General features: G+C 36.0%; 2 protein-coding genes across 2 annotated transcripts; both read right to left on the reverse strand.

Moving 5' to 3' along the window:
• Positions 1-549: 549 nt before the first annotated feature.
• On the reverse strand, positions 550-1783 carry LOC139882390 (bidirectional sugar transporter SWEET1-like). Its single transcript, XM_071866720.1, has 6 exons — positions 1750-1783; positions 1615-1651; positions 1391-1486; positions 1032-1311; positions 820-939; positions 550-729 (listed from the first exon to the last, which is right to left on the reverse strand). The coding sequence occupies exons 1-6, from the start codon at positions 1781-1783 to the stop codon at positions 550-552; spliced, it is 747 nt and encodes a 248-aa protein (XP_071722821.1).
• A 12866-nt stretch (positions 1784-14649) lies between these two features.
• On the reverse strand, positions 14650-16779 carry LOC139882391 (uncharacterized). Its single transcript, XM_071866721.1, has 4 exons — positions 16667-16779; positions 16056-16366; positions 15487-15949; positions 14650-15025 (listed from the first exon to the last, which is right to left on the reverse strand). Exons 1-4 carry the CDS (start codon positions 16777-16779, stop codon positions 14650-14652), a joined length of 1263 nt encoding a protein of 420 aa, XP_071722822.1.
• Between the last annotated feature and the right edge of the window lie 2058 nt (positions 16780-18837).

Here is an 18837-nt window from a genome sequence, read left to right on the forward strand (position 1 = left end):
AATCGGTTCGAATTCACAAACCGTGAACCGAACCCTCTCTTCTCCTTCTCGCTTAAACGTGGGTCCCACCAAAATTTATCTTCTTCCTCCCTCCCTCCCATCCCGAGTATTCTTCTATCTAGAGATATATGTACAAATATACAGAGCTGATTCTCAATTGTTAACCAAATTTTCTTCGCATGACAAAAGCATGACCAATATAATGAAAACATATATTAGTATAATTGGATGAATCCTCACAAAATCACAACTTTGTAACATTTTTTTTTTCCGATCACCATTAAAGCTTCCTTTCCTGTGACATTCATTAACATCTGAAAATCACAATAACATGAAACACCCTTAAACTCAGCTATGTACAAAAATTAACAGTGAAACAAGGAAAAGACCAAATGAGAAAATGAACATCATCTGAACTAACTGGCATTTTTACTATAAGATTTTCTAAGGAACAAAAGTAATATTTGCTTGCAAGTATGCAAATAACAAGTGAGATTTGTTGAATACACTAAACTTATTACATTGTTGGAGAACATTTAGTAGTACTAACTAAACTAGATCATCAATCTGATTTGATAAGCTAATTGGTTTAGTAATTTGTTTTTCAGCCTTCATCTCAATGGAGCTTTCATCAGTTGGCTTCACCGGTGCAACATTCTTACTTTTCCGGTAAACGAAATACAGGATAAGCTGCATAGCCCCTAATCCACACCCAAATCCATTTGGAACCTGCCAAACAGAGATAAATATTTTGTCCATCATACAATGCAATATTGTAACTACACCATTTTTAGAGATTTTAATATAAAGTATACTTACCGAAACAAAGATATCGTTTCCAAGAAGGCCATAGACAAACCAGGAAGTACCACAAAGGAACACAAACAGTGACAAGAAGAAAGGCATATATTCCACACTCTTTGTCTTAATCACTGACCTCTGAAAACCAGAACAAGAATAGTTAATTCTAGAATGTTAACTAAACTAATTAAGTGATCAGCTAGCTAGGAATAGGATAGAAGTCTGCTTACCATAACGGAAAGAGGGGAAGCATACATGATTATGGAAAAGACAGTGGCTGCAAGACCACAAAAGATCTTCCTAGAATTGTGATCAAGTGCAAAGAGTGAAACCAAGACGACAAGAGAGAATATAGCAATTATGACAGTGATGAGGCCAAAGATTTTGACTCTTTCCTTCTTTGGTGCATATATCAGGAACAAAATCACATATATCAGCTCGATTACAGTTCCTGTGCCGTTAACCGTCCATACTAATAGATTGTCACTTGACACAAATGGCATACCATACCTAATTTCAACAAAAATTAAGGATTAATCAAGCAATTATAGCAAAATTAGTTAAAGATTTAACAGAAATTAAAGATTACCAAGCAGAGAGAAGGCAGTTGAGCATCGTCATGACATATGGAACACCAGAGAATTGCTGTGTAGACTTGGATTGGATTATCCGCTTAAATGTTATCCTATATACATGAATCATGACATCGATAAGAAACCGACCTTAATGAAATTTTCAATTGGAAACCGAAAAAGTTTGTTCTTTTTATTGATTTCTTGAAGAAAAAGATTGTGGGTTAGAGAAATTAAGTACGTCGGAGCTAAGAAGAGGAAGAAAGCGGTGGCATTTCCTGTAGACGGAAAGAAAAATCAGAAACGGAAATCAAAGAGAAAGAAGAAGAAAGAAAGAAGAAGAAGAAGAAGTAGAAGAAGAGTAATTGGAACGAACCGAAAATTCCGAAGATGAAATGAAGAAGCGCCATTGTTAACGATATGATCCAGTACTCGACCAAAAACCCTTTTGCTGATGAGAGATGGTGGAAACTTCCAAAAGAATGAGAATGTGAAGGAAAAGGTTAGAAAGGAACTTCCTTTATATAGAAGAAGAAGAAGAAGAAAACGTATGTATGTATCTACACTGAGTAAGAGAATAGAGTGGTTGCCAGTTTTTATTACTGTTTTACAGCACGATAAAAATAAAATTGGGGAGAAATTTAACCTCGTCGCGGGTAAGTTGTAGTTCTATGAAGAGAATAACAGGAAGACGCATTTTAGGTTGTTGTTTTCCAGAATCAAAGAGTGAGAGAGTGTGAGAACTGTGACGGAAAGAAAGAGGTAAAAGTGGGTCAGGTTTGAAAATGTTGAAGGTTAAATTGAATAGATAGAGTCTAGTATCTATGTTTAAATTTTAAATAAATGCATTTATGTGTTTAATTTAAGTAATATGCTAAAGACTGTTTTTTTGGCTCTGTCCAGGGATTGAGTTATGATTTTCGAAAGTTCATTTAGTATGTTATGAGTCATTTTATGCTGCTGAACTTCATATAAATAGTAGCCATTGTCTATTTGGTTGGTTTAAGACAATATATATGAAATATTAAGAGAGGAAGCTATTTTTCTAATACAAAATTTTATGTTTTCGTCTTTACCGAATTTACTTCAGTTAGAATCATACCGTTTGCAATGGTATCAGAGTGGTCGATCGGCAGTGAGTTTGAGTGGCGTTTGCTGGTCGGCATGGCAAAGGGAGACAAAGCAAAGAAAGGTTTTGAGATAATTTCATTTCAGCAAGAACTTCCAGTCGTCGGGAGCTCGTTCGGTGGTCTCTCCATCACACCACCGAGAATCTTCAATGGAGACCACTTTGATATATGGTCGATCCAGATTCGAAACCATCTTCAATTGCACGACAACTGGGATGTGGTTGAGCAAGGAGTATTTGCTCCTCCAGCTGGGTTTCAACTTACATATGAACAAATAAAGGAGATAGAAAGTCAAAAAAAGAAAGATAAGAGGGTTTTGATCTTCATTACTCAAACAGTATCTATTGAGGTATTGAGGAAAATTGCAAAGGAGGCATGTGACTCTCTGATAAGTCTGTATGAAGGGTCGTCTATTTCTAAAACAGTAAAGATAGAGATCTATCAGCAACAATTTGATGGTTTAAGATAAAAGAAGATGAATCAGTGGGTGTTGCTGAGAAGATATTCCTAGGTATAATCAATAGGCTTAGAGGCTTGGAGGAGGAAATTCCAATTGAGAAGCAGATCAGGAAACTACTCTTTAGCATACCTCAAAGGTATGAATCGATCGTCTTTGCTTTAACTATAAGCTTCTATCGGGATAATAAACCTCTTAGTATTGAGGAGTTATTTGGCATACTAGAAATACATGATGCTCAATATGGTCACGATTTGCTTAGTAATGAAGAGTATGCTCTGCGTGGTTCTGAGACATTCAAAACTCCTCAAAATCTTGTGTTTCATCAAATGGATCGACAAGGGAGTCATGGTAATGTTAAGAGTGATAGACGTGAAGGAGGCAGACGAGAATGCTATCCAGAGTGTCGATTCTACTGGAAAAAAATCACAAGGAGGAGCAATGTTTTTGGCATGATAATGCCACCTGCAACTTTTGCCATCAATGTCGCCATGTGGAACGGGTGTGTAACACTCGTCGTGCTAATAACAATGGTTAGAAAAATAACCAAACCCAAACACAACAAATCCCAAACACTTATACCCAAAATATGCCAAATGCCTATATCCCAAATACTTATAACCAAAATATGACAAACACATATTCCCCAAATGCTTATATAAAGCCAAATAAATCCACAAACCCATTACAATAATCAGATGGCTACAGCTTCCCCACATTACATTCAGAATGGACCACAACCTCTAAGTCTGTCAGCTCCTCGATATAATCAGTTTTACCAACCCATGCCTGGTGCTTCATCATCTAATGCTTCTGTCACTTCCTTTAATCCCTCTTCAAACCTCGAGATCCCTCAAAACCAAACCAGTCCTAGCCAATAATCAGAAAGGAAAAGAGAAACCAGAGATGAAGAATTATTTGTAGCTAAAGCATGTGTGGCTGATAAGAAGGAAAAGGGAAGGTGAGAGAGTGGTTAATAGAGAGTGGATGTAGTCATCACATGACCAACAATCCATATCATTTTGTTACAAAGAAGGTATATGTGGATGTGGAAGTACGTATAGGGAATGGAGAACAAATGGAAGTGGCATGGACAGGAGATATGGTGGTGAAGACATTTAATGATGAGTTGTGTTATTTGGATGGCCTAGATCGAAATTTGTTGAGCGTAGGTCAGTTAATAGAAAATGGTTATGCCTTGTGGTTGCAGGGCAAAAATTGCATAATCTTTTATGGCTTAATGCTTGAGGTAGCTCAAGTTGAGGCAAAGAATCGAATGTTCCGTTTGAATATGGAAGATGTGAAGACTGTTCACGAAGCTATGTCTGCTAGGTCTAAGACTGAGTTGTCGAATCTGTGGCATAAAGGATTTGGCCACCATAATGCTGAGTCATTATCCTATATTGCTAGGAAGGAAATAGTTGTTGGGCTGCCATAACTCAATAATAGATTGAAATTTGTATGTGAAAATTGTGTTGTAGGAAAAATGAGAAGGTTGCCATGTTATTCAAGTTCCTGGCGTGCCCATGTGAAGCTGGAGTTAATTCATACCGATCTCTGTGGTCTAATGAAAACAATTACTCTAGGAGGGAATAGATATTTTCTTCTGTTCATAGACGATCTTACGAGATATACTTGGATTCACTTTATTCAAACGAAAGATCAAGTATTCGGTATTTTTCGTGATTGGAAATGATGGATAGAGATAGATAGTGGCTGTTTGATTAAAGCAATTCGCAGCGATCACAGAGCTGAATTTAAATCGAGAGTATGGGAAGATTTTTGTTGTCGTGAGGGGATTCAACACTGCTATTCGGTGCCTTACAAGCCAGAACAAAATGGCTCAGTTGAACAAAAAAACAGAACAATTACGGAGATGATGCAAACCTACTTGATGGGATGTGCGTGCCACGTCGATTTTGGAGCGAGGCTGCAAACACTTCAATCTATCTTCAGAATTGGTTGCGGACTAATGCGCTTGATGACATAACGCCTTATGAAGCATGGTTTGGCACTAAACCAAAGGTACATGACTTACGCGTCTTTGGTTGTATTGCATTTCAACATATTATTGATGTGTGCAGAGATAAAATAACCGTTAAAGTCAAGAAAATGGTAATGATTGGGTACAGCTCCAATATGTGTGGTTATCGCTTATAAGATCCTATTACAAATAAAATTTGTGTGGCAAAGGATGTTTTGTTTGATGAGAATGCCAGCTGGAACTGGTCTGAAACTGCCAGTTCACAGAATGTCCAAGTTCCTATTGCCACTACAATGCCATTGATCCAGGAGCTTGTTTTTGATTCTAGCAGCAATGTTGGTAGCCCAAGGGAGATCTCCAGTCCTCAGACTCAATTTATGTTCAGAAATGAGAAAGATGACCGTCCAAAACACCAACTTCCGCTACGTCTACAAACTGCAATTCAGAATCCATCCCCAATTCCCTTCTCTGTCATGTCTTTAGGGGGAGGTAGGAATGTGGTGAGAAACATGCCAGTATGGGAAGATGCTTCTGAAACGCCAGCTCTTAAGACAAGACGACTTTCCAGTTTATATCAAGAAACACAACCTATAGAGGAAGCATAAGTTGATTCTACTATGAATACGACAGTTGAGCCATCAAGTTTTAACAGCGCAACACAAAATGAGGAATGGGTAAAGCAATGGATGGGGAGATGAGGATGATTGAAGGAAATGAAATCTAGTTTTTGGTCGATAGGCAAAAAACAAGCTCTATTTTGGGTTTGAAGTGGATTTACAAGCTTAAGTTGAATGCTGATGGGAGTGTGAATCGACACAAGACTAGGCTGGTAGTAAAAGGCTATTCTCAGAAGTACGGAATAGACTATACAGAAACGTTTGCACCTGTTGCCAGACTAGACACAATCAGGCTGCTTCTAGCACTAGCAGCTCAGAACGGGTGGACTGTCCATCAGATGGACGTTAAATCAGCGTTCCTTAACGGTGTGTTGAAAGAAGACGTATATGTTCAGCAACCAAAGGGTTATGAAGTTATGGGACAAGAAGATAAAGTCTACAAGCTCAAAAAGGCGTTATATGGGCTTAAACAAGCTCCTCAAACCTCGTACGAGAGAATTGATAGCTCGTTAATCAGAAAAGGCTTAATTAGAAGTGAGAATGAGCCAACTATGTACTATAAGATATCAGGAGGAGAAAAACTCATATGTGCAATTTATGTAGATGATTTGATGATTGTGTGTTCAGATAACCGTCTGATGGAGTAATTTAAAGCACAAATGAACAGGGAATTTGAAATGACTGATTTGGATGTGATAAAAAGTTTGCTCTTGACATATTGAAGAAGTATGAGATGGAAAACTCCAAAGTCACAACCACACCTATTGAAGAGGGACTGAAGCTATGGGAAAAAGGGAGAAAAATGAGGTATGTCCCAACTCTCTAAAAAATCTCTTGGGATCATTGTTGGATTTGGCAGCAACTAGACCTGATATCATGTATGTAGTTAACTATCTATCCTATTATATTGAAAATCCAACTGCGAATCATTTGATGTGTGTAAAACGTATTCTTAAATATGTGAAAGGAACTATAGGACATGGTATAATGTATAAACGAGGAGATCATGGGGGTTTGAGACTGTTTTGTGATGCTAATTTGAGAGGAGAGGATCAAGGAATGAGTAGAAGTGGTTTCTGTTGTTCTCTAGGCTCAGGTATAATTGCATGATGTTCAAAAAGTAGAAGATTGTTGCATTGTCTTCTGCTGAGGCGGAATATGTAGCTATGTATCATGCAGGGAAACAAGCCATATGGTTGAAAAAGATACTAAGTGAGTTGGAGGAACTTAAGGATGAGACTATGGAAATTTACAGCGACTCGAAACCTGCAATAACTATGGTAGAGAACCCAGACTATCATTCAAAATCGAAACACATGGAGATAAAGTATTATTTCATCAGGAAGCTGGTTGCAGACAATCATGTTTGTTTGAAGTATTGTTATGGAAATTTGCACCTGGCTGATATCTTCACTAAATCATTAGGAAGAGGATGTTTTGTTTTTCTTAAGAAGTTGATTGGAATACAGGACTCTTTCATTCAAGGAGGAGATGTTGAAGGTTAAGTTGAATTCAGAGTCTAGTATCTATGTTTAAGTTTAAATGAATGAATTTGTGTGTTTAGGTTAAGTAATATGTTAAAGATTATTTTTTGGCCTTGATCAGGAATTGGATTATGATTTTCGAAAGTCCATTTAGTGTGTTATGAGCCAGCTTATGTTGTTGAGCTTCATATAAATAGTAGTCATTGTCTATTTGCTTGGTTTAAAACAACATATATGAAATACTAAGAGAAACAGCTATTTCTCTAATACAAAACTTTATGTTTTCGTCTTTGCCGGATTTACTCCGGTTAGAATCATACCGTTTATGGAAAAAATAATTCTTGATTTAATATACTAGTGGAACCGATCGTGAACCGTTGTTGAACCGATACGATTTCTGTTAAAGAAACGTCAATTTCGTTTCAAGAAATGTATATGAACTAATTGCGTAAAAAAAAATTACTTATGTGATTAAGTTGACTTTTTTTCTTTTATCGCAAAAAAATTATTGTGCAATTAGTTAAATTTTAAAATAAAAATAACAATGTATCTCTATGACTTTTTTTTAAAAAATTTATTTAAAAATGGATATATCTAGATATAATGACAAAATGCATCAATTTTTTAATGAATTTAAAAAATAAAAACGATATTTATTTAAAGGTGAAATTCTTGTGTGCATCATGTGTACCACCTCAACACTTCCACCAGGGACGGAACCAAAAAAACTTTACTTCGGGGGCCAAACCTTAAACAAAATAAAATTGAAAGACCTAAATATGAATTTACTTAATTTACGCCCCTGCTTTTGCACAAATTTCTTTTAATCAGGAGGCCAAATTATATATTAATATGGGGGCCTTGCTATAAATATGTACTGTTTCAAGGGGTAGGCAATAAATCAAGGGGGTGCCGAGAGTGCCTCCGTCCCTTACAGACGCGAATAAAAACTAGACACGTGTAATATTCGGGACCCATATAAAATAAAATATTAATTTTATCATTTTCCATCAAAGATTTACAATTCCATTATAAAATATAATAATGTAATTAAATCTCTTGTGGATCTCAAAAATCACATGTCAAGTTCTTATTCGTATGTGTAAGTGTTGATGTGCTACTCATTATATAAACAAAAGTTTTTCCAATTTAAAGACGGAGAAAGTATGATTTAAGCTCAAATTATATTGTCATAAAGTCAGTTGCCAAAGTTCAGATGAAAACTTCCGAAACAAAAATCTGATAAGAAAAGGAAAGTACTCGGGCGCTTTCTTCTTTAAACAAGTCACATTTGCATTTGCTAATTACATGCACTTAAATAATGTTCTGTTTTTGCTGGTGGTTTGGTAATTTCTGGTTGCAATGTTTTATATATTTGGATTTTATGTAAAATTAGATAAAAGCCAAAAGTATAATGTTATTTAAGAGATAATAAATAACCAGGCCAAAATTAGATTAGGATGGAGCTCACCCTGTTGAATGAACCATGAATCTTTTTAATACGAGACAAAAATATTTTTGTCATAAAACTTTAATTTAGATGCAAATATCCAGCTGGTTAATTTAGAAAAGAAAAATAAATAAAATTATACTTTTCGGTTTTCCGCTCAACTTGATTTAGTTACATGTAACTTCAGGATTTGTGAATCTGAGATATTAACATCAGTTCGTGGCAATATGTATAGCTATTAAATTTAGATTTAGGACTTTATGATGATATTATATAATGAGAACGTAGTCAAGTTGCTACCTAAGAATGGATGAGGATATGAAATGTAGAAATGTAGAAACGTAAAGGAACGAAAATTTTCACTATGTTGGATTGAAAATAATATTAAGAAAATTTAGGTACTAAAATAAAATAGAAAAATTACGAATTGCATATTACGGCCAATATATTCTAATAAAGATAAAATTCTAAGTTATATTTTATCAAATACCAAAAATAAGAACGGTAGAAACGAAATCCCTATAAATAAATGTTCGAATTAAATAGATACCTACCGCCTGCTCCAAATGGTAGAAAATTGAGAATTTGCCCATTTCAGAACATCAGATCTTAAGTTGTGAAGTGAGATTATATGATGTAGATAACAAATAACTGCAAAGAGACTAGGGATGATTTTCTAACAAATAAGTGCGTAGTTAGTTTTGAATGTGATCGTGATCGTGATCAATATTCACCCACAAAACTCAGTATGATCGTAATTAATTTTCTATTTAGCCGAAAACTATATATTTGGCCCCTCAGATTACACAACTTAAACATAACACACTTTATGTTTATATTTTGAAAAATTGTCCCTCAGATTATCAAGCCTGTGTATATGTGGTCCTTTTAACTAGCTCCATAAAATTGCTTACGGTCATCTAGTCGTACTGAACGACCAATATAACATGACGTTTAGCAGTCTATATGGCAAAGATAATACGTGAACAAAGCGACCGGCGCCATGTTTGAACAACACACGTCGTGTTATAATCGGAAACTAGATCCAGTTAGATTCTATGTAGACGATTTTTAACGGAATTAAGCTCATAGGAGTAGAGTAACATCATATAGACAACCTGAAGGAGTAACACTCAATTTATAAACTCAAAGGTTTGTTGACTTTAAATTGTGAAACATGAAGGATCAAATATATAATCTGACCATTTAGATTTACGATTTTTCTAACAGATATAATATTGCACTCAATAAACCATTTTAAATGTTCGAATTTCAATATTATGAAAAGATGTAAAAAATTTATGAAAAATCTAGAATTTTAATTTAAGCAAAGAGTGGGAGGTTGGTGTGGAAATTTTGTTTTAACCGAATTAAGATGGAAGATTCACTTGAGTCATAAAAAGACATGTACATAAAATTCAACCCAGAAGCAGAAAGTTTATGGAAACAAGCTACATACATAATAATCAAATAGACCTCGTGACTTTAGGTGACAGAACTACAAATTTTCCATATAAGTTTCCAATAATCAATACATAATTTTGCAGATATATTATTTAATGTAGCTAATATTTCCTAGACAATCTATATTGCTTCAATCTCTCATTAATGCCTTATTTAAAGAAGTTTTATAATAATGATATCTTAGTTCTGCTGGTTTACTCAATACTAAAAATGAACTCTAACATATACTTAGTGAACTTTTATAGACTTAAATTTTATGTCTAAATGTACTCTCTTTTGCATCTTCTAAACTTTTATAAACTTCTTTCCATTACTATGTATTTTCTAACATATTTAATGAATTTTAATTGAAATTTAGTGACTTTTATTTGCTCAGATTTTGTTATGATGCGTTTGTTCGGTGTTTGGAGCGTGTTCTGTCTTGCTCTAAGCATCCTTAAAAGACGTATTGTTTTGCTATTTTTAATAAAAATACGTCCTTTAAAGATATTTGGAGCAAGACGACGCATGCTCTAGACTCACTCCTAATTAAGCATATCATCTTTATAAACTTTAGAATTCTTTATAAATTAAGCATTTTGGCAATTGACGGTCCCTCGTCGAGAGTTTAAAGGTGTACCAATCCATATATAGGTGAGGAAATAATGTGGACAGCTCCATCAACGTAGAATATTTAGACTTTATGACAAAATATGGACGGTACTGAAATTCCTAGAAACCAAGTTAGTTCACAAACAAAAACCATTTACATTTACCCAATACAAGCTAAATATGATATCTTCTATTCTCTAAGCACAAGTATAATGTTTCCTTTTCGTGATATGTATATCAATCGTTATCAGGCGAAATGTGCAACTAGTTCGTCACCTGAGTAAAACGATATCGAGATATTTATAAGCTACTTAGCTGGCTAGCAAGCTAGATATTTTGGCTGCCCTGCCAACAACTAAAGTCTAAAGGAAAGGTTTTCCATACCTAGGAAATAGGACATAGAACGAATTTGGACCAAAATGGCTACTTAAAGCATCTATACAAAATTTGTTGGAAAAAATCGTACAGAATTCAATGGATAAATCAACAAGGAACAGTTTGAATATTGAATAATATGCTGAAATTTTATTAATCATGTGAGAATAAAAATATGATTTTATGATTCGAAATATAAATAGCAACAACAACACATATAAACAATTAAAACAGAAACAGTAAAGTTTTAAGGGAAAAGAGGACGCAAATAGTGGAGGCACGATCGGATCGCTTTCCTTAAAGCATAATACGTCCCCTACTGTATTTCGGATCAATGGCGTATATACAACCACAATGAACACGACAACAAGTACAATATTAAATCGAGTTCACGTGAGACTTACGCTAGCTAAACTCTCCGATGACACGAAAAAGAAGAGACAGAAAGACTGCGGGTTGTAAGCCAACCTATTTGCTAGAAGGGTTTTTCTGAGTGTGTTAACCCATAGACTAGCAAGGTATTTATAGGCTTAATGGTCGGTTGGGGAGAGGAAGAGATAGACTTGGAGTGCACGTCAAGACTCCTAAAATCTCGACACATGTTTATGACGCACACTATAATAAGGAAATATTCTGATCCCAATCCTCTTCCGAAATCTTGCGCATTAAGAATTCCCGATTCAAGCGGGAGATAAAATCCATCTCAAATTAGGAGATAATATCCCACTAATTTCGGAAGTCAAAAACCGTGTAGACTATAGTAGACGAATTAGACTATTCACGGCGGATGAATTAGGAGACAAAATCTCATTAGTTAAATAGACAAAAAAATCAAACCGGCTTCATTCCAAAAATAAGAGAACCGAACCGATATGATTCGTGAAGCGGATCAATTGACAAATGCATATCCAATTCCAAATCGAACTAGAATCGAACCGGGTCGGGTCGTGCGTGCGTGCGTGTGGAACCTTGTAGACTTCCTCTACAACACACTTTAAACTACAACCCACTCAAACCACTATATATGTGACTTGAGAATGTTGCAATTCTCCCATGTGGAACTTTGTACACTCGTCCACAATTCACTCACATTAGCACTACCATTTCTCATTCATCATTGACACAAAATTTCAAATAAATGATTCAATCCTTACCTATGTAATATAGATAAACTATAAGAACTAGTTTCTATTCCATCCAACGCACGAATTCGCCTACACGCTTGGTCAAACTACCATTGACCATGTATTTGGTATTTTTGTCTAACAATCCCCAGATGAATGAAATTGTATGCGACTTTAGGTAAACACGAAAATCCTGGAGAGTTTAATCGAACAGATATCACATCGCGCTCGATAGTTGTTAACTTTGAATCGGTCCTACCAGAATACACGTTGGATATACTCGCGGGTTAGTGAACGCCATGTCTTGAACTATCCCATTTTTCATGTATACCAAGACAATGGTACCTACATGATATCCACTCTATTAGACTTCTAGTCTCTGCTGCCGTTCTTTACCCCCTGAACAACCCGATACCTTCAGGAAGACTATTGCAATAATACGACCCTTGTATTTTCCTCAAAGCAGCCATACTTACTCTTCGTATAGATGATGTCTTGTGCTTTAAGCTAAACTTAAAAAGTACCCTGTCGTACTTCAACTCTCGAGTTGTAAGAATCATTAAGAAGTTCTGAAAAACTTCATCATCGTCATGCAGGAAGCACTGTCGTTCAATAACAGAATGAGCAAGGGGACCTCCACAGTGCTCGGGTAGAATCCCGCTGAACTTCAATTTTCTCATTGAACCACGTTTCAAGATTCTCCAGTCTGTATTAGTTGAGTTTACTATGAGTGATTCTAGGATAAAGGCCTTAAACCCATTCCTTCGGTCGAACTCCTCACAATCTCTCTACTTAAAGGTTTTATAAGTGGATCCGTGATGTTATTAACAGACTTGACATAATCTTAAGTAATAACTCTAATAGAGAACATGTGTTTAATGGTGTCATGTCTGCAACGAAGATGTCAAGACTTGTCATTATAGATTTGGCTTTGGCCCTTCCTATAGCCGACTTACTATCACACAAGATGCTGATAGGTGGTCATGATTTTGGTCAAGTAGGAATATCTTCAAAGAAATTCCGGAGCCATTCAGCCTCCTCTGCCACAGTATCTAGAGCTATGAATTCAGTTTCCATAGTTGATCTAGAAATGCACGTTTGCTTCTTTGATTTTCAAAAAATGGCAGCTCCTGCTAGGAGAAAAATATAGCCACTAGTGGCTCGTGTATCTCCACCACCAGATATCCAATTTGCGTCACAACTGCCTTCTACAGCTGGAGGATCTCCAGTATAAAGGAGTCCATAATTATAAATATATCTAAGATACCTTAAAATCCGAACTACACCCTTCCAATGATCTTCGCTTGGCTTGCTCGTATACTTACATAGCTAATGCACAACACATGCAATATCAGGTCGCGTGCAAGATATCAGATACATCAAGCTATCGATAACTCTAGGATATTCAAGTTGATGTATTCCAGGTCCTGTATTAACTTTAAACACTACATTTTCATCAATAGGAGTTTTTGCAATATGTTTGTCATCTTTACTAAATCTGTCTCGAATTTTCTGGACATAGTGAAATTGACTCAAGGCCAAACCATTGGAAGTTCTAACTATTTTAATCCCTAAAATCACATATATATAATTTCCAAGTCTTTCACATCGAAAGTCTTGCACATCATGGATTTTGTCGCCTTGATGATATTGCTATCACTTCCCATGATCAGCATATCATCAACATACAAGCAAACAATGACATAGGATTTGTCATCCCCTTTTATGTAAACACATTTGTCACATTCATTTATATAAAATCCGTTTGATAGCATAGCCTGATCAAACTTCAGATGCCATTATTTCGGAACTTGTTTAAGTCCATAGAGGGACTTGACCAGCTTACAGACTTTCTGTTCGGTCCCTGGAGTTACAAAACCCTGGTTGCTCCATATAAATCTCTTCATCTAATTCACCATTCAAGAAAGCTGTCTTTACGTCCATCTGATGGATTTCGAGTATATTAATCGCTGCAAACACAATTAATATTCGAATAGACGTAATCCTGGTCACCCGCAAGTAGGTATCGAAATAATCAACACCTTCTCATTGCTTGAATCCTTTGATCACAATTCTAGCCTTATATTTAGCAATAGTATCATCTGCTTTCATTTTCTTCTTGAAAATCCACTTACACCCGAGCGGCTTATTTTCGAGTGGAAGATCTACTACTTCCCATGTGTGGTTTTGCATAATAGATTCAATCTCATTATTATTGCTTCCTCTTATATAGGAGCATCTGAAGTAGACATTGCTTGCTTATAATTTGTGGGCTCGCCACAATCAAGCATGTAGACTACAAAGTCAGACCTAATTGACTTAGTAGTCTTTGCTCTTTGACTGCGTCGAGGTTTGTCATTTTCAATGACTTCCTCTCGTTCAGTTCGCTTCCGTGAGACAATCTCTTGTGGAGTTTTTCTCGGAAAGATCTCCTCAAAGAATGCCGCAGTCCCAGATTCTACTATTGTGTTCTCCTAAATCTCAAGTATTTCAGATTTATGAATAAGGAATCGACATGATGTGCTATTGTGTGCATAACCTATAAAGATGCAATCTACCATCTTCGGTGCGATTTTTACCATCTTTGGTAAAGGAAATGACTAAGCACCCCACACTTTCATGTATTTATAGGAAGGAGGTTTTCCTTTCCATAATTCATAAGGGATCTTATCCAATTTCTTATGAGGAACTTTATTCAATATATAGTTTGCAGTTAAAACTTGGAGCATTCCTACGTTTAGAAGCATTGCAAGAAACATGTCCTTAAGATTTCTATTCTTGCGTTCGGTCATTCCATTCGACTGAGGGGAGTACGGAGCAGTTAATTGATGTACAATCTCATGTTCTAAACAAAAGTCTTTGAACAAATGCACAAACTCTCCACCTCTATCACTTCTTAAGGATTTAATCTTTTTGTCATGATGGTTTTCTACTTCTGCTTTGTATTCTTTAAAATTCTCAAAAGCTTCATCTTTACTCGTTAGTAAATATACATAGCACAATCATGTGGAATCATCGATAAAAGTAATAAAGTACTTTTTACGAACTCTAGAAGGTATAAACTTATAATCGCAAATATCTGCATGGATAACTCTAGAGGTTCAAAAGTTCGTTCAACACTTCTATAAGGAATTTTCGTTGCCTATGCTTCTACGCAAATCTGACATTTTCTTGTGATCATTTATATTCATTTTTGAAATTAAACCCATTTGCACAAATTTCAATAAAGAACCATAGTTAACGTGTCTTAATCGCTCATGCCATAAATTAGGAGACTCAACAATATAAATAAAAGAGAAATTATTATTATTATTATCAATAATAGTAGCGGAGCTCGAAGGCTCATTGTTTACAAGAGTCATAACAGAAAAACATTCCATCAATTTTAAAATTCTTGCCCACATACATTTCCTGTTTCATAATCAACATCTTGTCACCTTCCATCACCAGCTTGAAACCTCCATTGGTGAGCTTCAACGGATAGGAGATTCTTGCGCATTCCCGAAGCGTGTAGAACATCCTTCAGTGTGAGGGTCTTACCTGATGCCATCTTCAAAGGAACCTTGTCGAAACCTATAACAACAGTGGTGGCGGAATTGCCTATGTAGAGAGTTATGTTGGGAGGTGAGTATTCTGAAAACATAGACTTCTCAGTGCATATGTGACAGGTGGTGTCGATGTCCATGTACCAGTAGTTCGAATTTCCTCCAACCATATTGACTTCAATGACAACAAATGAAAGATCAATGAATTCCTCAGCCAGGTCGTTGACCATGTTGGCTGGAGCAGCGGTCCTCTTCTTTCTCTTTTTCTTGTCAACAGGTTTGTTCTTGCATTCAGAAGACTTATGGCCAGCCTTTTGACAGTTAAAGCATTTCTCCCTGAAGGGGCCAGCAGCGGCTATAGCCTTAGCAACACTCTATCCTTTCAGAGGAAGAAATCTCCTTTTCTTGGACGACGATCCAGCTTCCATAATATTGGCATTCGGATCAGCAGCCTGAGAAACCTTTGTGAATCACACGTGAGCCCTCTTCAACTTTCAACTTGCGGATCAGATCCTTGAAGTTCATCGGCTTGGTCTTGTGTTCTAGATAGTTCTGAAATCCGCTCCAGCTTGGTGGCAACATGTCAATAGTATAATTCATAATGAAAGACTCATCGAGTTTCATACCTTGATCAGTAATCTTCTGCAAGAGCAGTTGCCATTCCTCTATTTGGCCCACTAGTGGCTTCAAGTCCCTAAACTTGAAGGCCCTAAAATTCTGTACAAGTTGCTTCTTGTCATTCAGAGCTTCTGTCTTGTATTGAGTCACAAGACTGTCCCATAAAGATTTTGCAGTATGACATTCTTTTGCGTACACGTCGAAAATGTTCCCCCCGAGACCGTTCAGGATGAAGTTACTGTAATAGTGATCACCCCTCGTCTAGTTGTCCAGAGCAGCCTGAGCCTCAACAGTAGGGTTTTCACCCACAACAGGCTTCTCTATTGTTAGGAACTTTTCTACCCCAATAACCATCAGGTAGAAATGCAAATGTGTCTGTCAACGCCTAAAATTCTTGCCAGCTCCAGTGAACTTAGTAGGTTTCTCAGCCGAAGACGGATGTGGTTGTACGAACCCTATCGCATCATTTGTGGGATCGTTAGTCTTGGCCGCAGCCATAGCTGCATCATTTTGCTCCTTAACAGCAGCATCAACAGCAACAGTGGGATTCTCAAGTTCAAAAGACATGATGACTACAATAGAAACAAACACAATAAGTACTAGAACATTACTTGTAAAGCAAGTAAATTAATTTAAAGCAGATTCGATTAACAAAACTTTAAACCAAACGATTTAATCGTAAACATGTGAGCATGTGACAGAGATATTGTTAACACAAAGAATTTCGAATTAAACATACGATCATGTGATTAAACGAAATAGTATGAACATGTGATAGATTCGATTAAAGCGATAAAAAACATGAACATGTGACAGTTTTAATATAAAACGATAAACATGAACAAGTGATAGAACGATTTAATCAAAACTAAAGCATGTGGCATACGATTTTCAGCAGAAAAACAATAAACAAATATTATGCTTTAAGAATGTTGGAAAAAATTGTACAAAATTCGATGAATAAATCAACAAGGAAACAACTCGAATATTGAATAATACGCTGGAATTTTATTAATCATGTGAGAACAAGAACGAGGGTGAGCCTTGGCGCAACGAAAAACTCTCTGACGACATGAGCAAGAAGAGACAGAAAGACGGCGGGTTGTAAGCCGACCTATTTACTAGAAGGATTTTTCTGAGTGTGTTAACCTATAGACTAGCAAGATATTTATAGGCTTAAGGGTTGGTTGGGGAGAGGAAGAGATTGACTTGGAGTGCACGTCAAGACTCCTAAAAACTCGACACACGTTTATGACGCACACTCTAATAAGGAAATATTATGATCGCAATCCTCTTCCGAAATCTTGCGCATTAAGAATTCCAATTCAAACGGGAGATAAAATCCGTCTCAAATTAGGAGATAATATCCCACTAATTTCGGAAGTCAAAATCGTGTAGAATATAGTGGACGAATCCGACTATTCACGGCGGATTAATTAGGAGATAAAATCTCACTAATTAAATAGACAAAAAAATCAAACCGACTTTATTCTAAAAATAAGCGAACCGAACCAATATGATCCACTATCGACAAATCCAAATCGAACTCGAATCGAACTGGTCCGGGTTGGGCGTGTGGAATCTTGTAGATTTTCTCTGCAACACACTTTAAACAACAACCCACTCAAACCACTATATATGTGACTTGAGAATGTTGTAATTCTCCAATGTAGGACTTTGTACACTCATGTATAATTCACTCACATTAACACTATCATTTCTCATTCATCATTAATACAAAATGTCCAATAAATAATTCAATCCTTAATTTTATAATATTGATAAATTATAAAAAATTAGTTTCGATTTAATCCAACGCATGAATTCGCTTACATGCTTGATCAAACTACCATTGACCATATATTTGATATTTTGTCCAACAAAATTATTAGGCACTTCAAAAGAAGAACTGATTTTATTATTGATTAAGAAATCAGAAAATAAATAAATAAATAATTCTTCATTTATTAATAGATGATATTTAAATTTTTTATTTTTATTTGAAAATAAATGTGTTTTAAGTTAATTTTAGATAAAAAGATATTATTTTTTTCATTCTACCCTTATATATACCCAAATAAATTATTATACTTTGTGATTTTTTTTTTTTTTACCCAATCCAATATAAAACCCTACATCTCCCTTTTATTCCAATTTCCATGCCACCCATCCCTAATTTTCTTCACAAACACACCACTTTCAGATCACCATCACCACCACCTCCGCCGCCGGAATTAAAGCTACCTTATAATTTGGGTACCTTTGCATTAAAAGCCCCAACTCAGACTCCCCACCGCAACGCCACCACCGCCGCAAGCCAATCTCACCGGAAGTGCGTCTCTATCTCCGTCTGAAACTCATTCCATAGACAATGGAGATGGATTATTCCATTAGAAAACTTCCTAGAGCAATCCAAGATTGTGTTCTTACATGATCATCCTCTCTAACACCATTTTGAAACTCATTCCTAGAGCTTCGGACTCTACCACCAGCACCCACCCTCATTCGATCTTGATCGAAAGGCAATGGAGCTTTTCAGTTTTGGTTTCCAGAACAAATTAACTTCTTTTGAAACCCTCTTTCTCTTATTCAGAAGCTCTTGTACAAATAAAAAATGTCTATCTG

This window comes from Rutidosis leptorrhynchoides, unplaced genomic scaffold (genome assembly GCF_046630445.1).
Source record: "Rutidosis leptorrhynchoides isolate AG116_Rl617_1_P2 unplaced genomic scaffold, CSIRO_AGI_Rlap_v1 contig263, whole genome shotgun sequence".
NCBI classification, from domain to species: domain Eukaryota; kingdom Viridiplantae; phylum Streptophyta; class Magnoliopsida; order Asterales; family Asteraceae; genus Rutidosis; species Rutidosis leptorrhynchoides.

What these genes read in the sequence shown, in the direction of transcription:
- LOC139882390 (XM_071866720.1), bottom strand. Translation starts at nt 1,783, where the DNA reads ATGGCGCTTCTTCATTTCATCTTCGGAATTTTCG. An exon ending in TTTCATCTTCGGAATTTTCG is followed by an intron (nt 1,652 to 1,749) that starts GTTCGTTCCAAT and finishes TTCCGTCTACAG; the next exon opens with GAAATGCCACCGCTTTCTTC. An exon ending in CTTCCCCTCTTTCCGTTATG is followed by an intron (nt 940 to 1,031) that starts GTAAGCAGACTT and finishes TCTGGTTTTCAG; the next exon opens with AGGTCAGTGATTAAGACAAA.
- LOC139882391 (XM_071866721.1), bottom strand. Translation starts at nt 16,779, where the DNA reads ATGTCTTTTGAACTTGAGAATCCCACTGTTGCTGTTGATGCTGCTGTT. An exon ending in CCCACAAATGATGCGATAGG is followed by an intron (nt 16,367 to 16,666) that starts GTTCGTACAACC and finishes TTTATGGGACAG; the next exon opens with TCTTGTGACTCAATACAAGA. An exon ending in CTCACGTGTGATTCACAAAG is followed by an intron (nt 15,950 to 16,055) that starts GTTTCTCAGGCT and finishes CTAAGGCTATAG; the next exon opens with CCGCTGCTGGCCCCTTCAGG.